This window comes from Gossypium arboreum, chromosome 3, assembly GCF_025698485.1.
Source record: "Gossypium arboreum isolate Shixiya-1 chromosome 3, ASM2569848v2, whole genome shotgun sequence".
Lineage (NCBI taxonomy): Eukaryota > Viridiplantae > Streptophyta > Magnoliopsida > Malvales > Malvaceae > Gossypium > Gossypium arboreum.
In genome coordinates this window covers 7,152,349-7,156,275 of record NC_069072.1, presented here as the reverse complement: position 1 = coordinate 7,156,275, position 3,927 = coordinate 7,152,349, and the positions used below count along the sequence as shown (strand labels likewise).

Below are 3,927 nucleotides of genomic sequence, written 5' to 3'. Positions count from 1 at the left end.
TTTTCCTTTTTAAGTATAGTACTTCTTGACTGAATCCGAATTTAAAAGATTGGGCAAGTTTTTCTCATCCATTTCAGTCAAAATTAATGCTCCTCTAGAGAAAGCCTTCTTTACCACATAAAGTCCTTCCCAGTTTGGCATCCATTTCCCTCTGAAATCCTTTTGTATGGGAATGATCTTTTTCAATACAAGGTCCCCCTTATAAAACTCTCTTAGGCGAACCTTCTTGTCATAAGCTCTCATCATTTGCTTTTGGTACATCTGACGATGATGGATAGCCCTTAGTCTCTTCTCCTCAATCAAATTTAACTGATCATATCGAGATTGAATCCACTCTGGTTCATCTAACTTTAGCTCTGACAAAACTCGAAGGGAAGGTATCTCTACTTCAATGGGTAAAATTGCCTCCATTCCATAGACCAATGAAAAAAGCGTTTCTCCAGTAGAAGTTCTAACAGATGTTTGATAAGCATAGAGAGCAAATGGTAACTTCTCGTGCCAATCTTTATAAGTTTCGGTCATTTTCCCCACAATCTTCTTAATATTTTTATTGGTTGCTTTCACTGCACCATTCATTTTTGGGCGATACGGTGATGAGTTATGGTGTTTAATTTTGAACTGACCGCAAACCTTTGTTATCTTACTATTGTTCAAATTTAATGCATTGTCAAATATGATCCTCTCAGGCATTCCATATCGACATATGATTTCTTTCTTTAAAAATTTGCTGACTGCCGACTTAGTCACATTGGCATATGAAGCAGCCTCTACCCATTTAGTGAAATAGTCGATGACCACAAAGATGAACCGATACCTATTTGAAGCTTTCGATAAGATTGGCCCTATGACATCCATGCCCCACATGGAGAAAGGCAATGGGGAAGTCATAACATGCAAAGGCGAAGGAGGTACATAAATTTTGTCACCATAAATTTGACATTTGTGACACCTCTTGGCAAAATTGATGCAGTCTCCCTCCATGGTAGACTAGTAATATCCAAATCTTATAATTTTCCTTCCCATTGTGAAACCATTAGCATGCGTTCCACAAACACCCTCGTGAACTTCTTCCAAGATTTTCTTAACTTCAACAGCATCCACACATCTCAATAGTACCTGATCCTTTCTTCTTTTGTAAAGGATCTCTCCATCTAAGACATAATCACAGGTTAGTCTTTTCAATATCCTTTTATCATTCTCAGTTGCCTGGTCAGGATACTCACGATTTCTCACATATCGTAATATATCTTGATACCAAGAGTAGTCATCTCTTTCTTCTTCCTCTATGTTGTAACAATGAGATGGGGCCTCGTAAATACTTATCTGAATGAGTTTTGCATCTTCTTGTCTGCTCACTTTAATCATAGAAGCCAAAGTAGCCAAAGCATTTGTCATTTGGTTTTCACCTCCTGGGAGATAATTGAAGGTAATATCATCAAACTCCTCAATTAACCCCAAAACTAACCTTCGATAATTAATCAATTTAGAGTCTCTTGTCTCCCATTCACCTTTAAATTGGTAAATCACTAGCGTAGAATCTCCATATACTTCTAGCGCTCTGATCTTGCATTCTATGGCTGTACAGAGTCCCATGATACATGCCTCATACTCTGCCATATTATTTGTGCAATCAAAATCCAATTTACATGTTAATAGATAATGATCTCCATTTTGGGATACCAGGACTGCCTCAATTCCATTACCCATAGCATTTGAGGTTCCGTCAAAGTTTAATTTCCAAAGATGATCTTTTGTAGTGTCCTTTTGAGTAGCTTCCACATACATTAGCTCTTCATGGAAATAAAAATTCAAGGGCTCATAACTTCTAAAGCTCTGCTGTTCAGAAAATCTGCTATTGTGCTCATTTTCATGGATTTTTGGCTTACATAGACTATGTCAAATTCAAAAAGCAAAATTTGCAACCTAACCATCCTTCCATTCAAAGCATTTGACTCCATCATATATTTTAGGGGGTCCAACTTCGAGATTAGCCCGTTGTATGGTACAGCATGCATTGCTTCAACCACCGAGTTGCCCAAATTAAAGCGCAACACAATTTCATAATCGACGAATATCTCAATTCACACTCAGTGAATCTCTTACTGAGGTAATATATCGCTTTTTGTTTTCTTCCCGACTCGCCATGTTGACTAAGCTCACATCCCATAGAGTTATTAAACACTTTTAAATACAGTATTAATGGCCTGTCTAGGCTTGAATATGACAGCATTGGGGGACTTGACAAGTACTTTTTAACCTTATTGAAAGCTTTTTGGCATTCATCCTTCTATACACCTAGGTTGTGTTTTTTAAGAAGACGAAATATGGGGTCACATTTCTCGGTTAATTATGAAATGAATCGAGCAATGTAATTTAGCCTTCCAAAGAAGCCTTGAACTTCTTTTTGAGTACACGGTGGAAGCAATTCTTGTATAGCCCAAACGTTGACTGAGTCAATCTCAATTCCCCTCTCACTGACTATAAAGCTTAGCAGTTTTCCCGATCTAGCTTCAAAAGTACATTTTGTTGGATTGAGCTTTAGTTGAAATTTTCTCAACCTCAAGAACAACTTTTTCAGAACCTGGATGTGTTCCTCTTTGGTTCAGGATTTGGAAGTCATTTTTCAGAACCATGGCCCTTTGATACGTCGCTCCTGCATTTTTCAGCCCAAACGGCATTACAGTATAACAGAATGTACCCCACAAGGTTATGAAGGTAGTCTTTCCCATGTCTTCAAGATGCATCTTTATCTGATTATATCCTGAGAAGCCATTTATAAAGGAAAGTAATGAGTAGCCAGCCGTATTATCCACTAGAGTATCAATGTGAGGTAAGGGGAAGTTGTCCTTTGGGTTGGCCTTATTTAAGTCTCTACAATCCACACACGTTCGTACCATTCCATCATTTTTAGGAACAGGCACAATGTTGGCTACCTATTCTGAGTATTTGATCACCTACAGAAATCCAGTATCAAATTACTTTTTGACTTCCTCCTTTATATTTAGCACCATTTCTGGCCTCATCATTCAAAGTTTCTGTTGAACTAGCTTGCAATCTTCTTTTATGGGAAGGCTCAATATTAGGAACGCTTATTTTTTACGATTTTTTGGCGCCGTTGTCAGGGAACAAAAATATTAGGAACGCTCAATTTTTATTACTTTAGCCATTTATTTTTTCTTGCAATTTAATTTAATTTTATTATTATTATTTATTAACCTACTCTTTCTTTCTCTTGGCAGGTTTTTATAGTTTATGACTAGAAGAAACCCGTCTGGACCATTACTTTTTGACGAAGAAATCGATCGTACAGTTCGTAGAAACCAAAGAGAAATAAGGCGCAGCTTAAGATATACAGAGAACGAGCAAGAAGATGACACTCAACCCCTAACCGAAGAGATGGCTGAAAACCAAGGCAATCAGCTACCTCCTACAATTACGGTTAATCAAAATCTTACTCCACGCACTATGTATGATTATGCTAAACCTTTTTTAACAGGAACTGAATCTAACATAGTTAGACCTGCTGTAGCTGCAAATACTTTTGAATTAAAACCTAACACTATTCAGATGATATAGTAATTTGTTCAGTTTGATGGTTTGCAGGATGAAGATCCCAACGCTCACTTAGCAAACTTTCAGGAATTTTGTGATACATTTAAAATCAATAGTGTTTCTGATGATTCTATACTTCAGTTGTTTTCCTTCTCATTGAGGAACAAAGTAAACAGTGGTTGAACTCGTTACCACGAGGGTCAATTACTACTTGGGAAAAAATGACCGAAAAATTTTTACTAAAATATTTTCTGCCGGCTAAAACGACTAAATTATATAATGATATCTCTTCTTTTGTGCAGATGGAATAGAAACACTCTACGATGCATGGGAGAGATACAAGGACCTTTTGAGAAGGTGCCCTCACCATGGGTT

At 37.2% G+C, this 3,927-nt stretch overlaps 1 protein-coding gene and 1 non-coding gene across 2 annotated transcripts; both read right to left on the bottom strand.

The window, feature by feature from the left end:
• Window positions 1–987: 987 nt before the first annotated feature.
• On the bottom strand, window positions 988–1,593 carry LOC108475027 (uncharacterized). The gene has a single exon (XM_017777043.1). The coding sequence runs from the start codon at window positions 1,591–1,593 to the stop codon at window positions 988–990; it is 606 nt and encodes a 201-aa protein (XP_017632532.1).
• Window positions 1,594–3,822: 2,229 nt separating this feature from the next.
• Window positions 3,823–3,927, bottom strand: LOC128290707 (small nucleolar RNA R71). The gene has a single exon (XR_008280495.1). It is a non-coding gene; the product is annotated as a small nucleolar RNA R71 (small nucleolar RNA).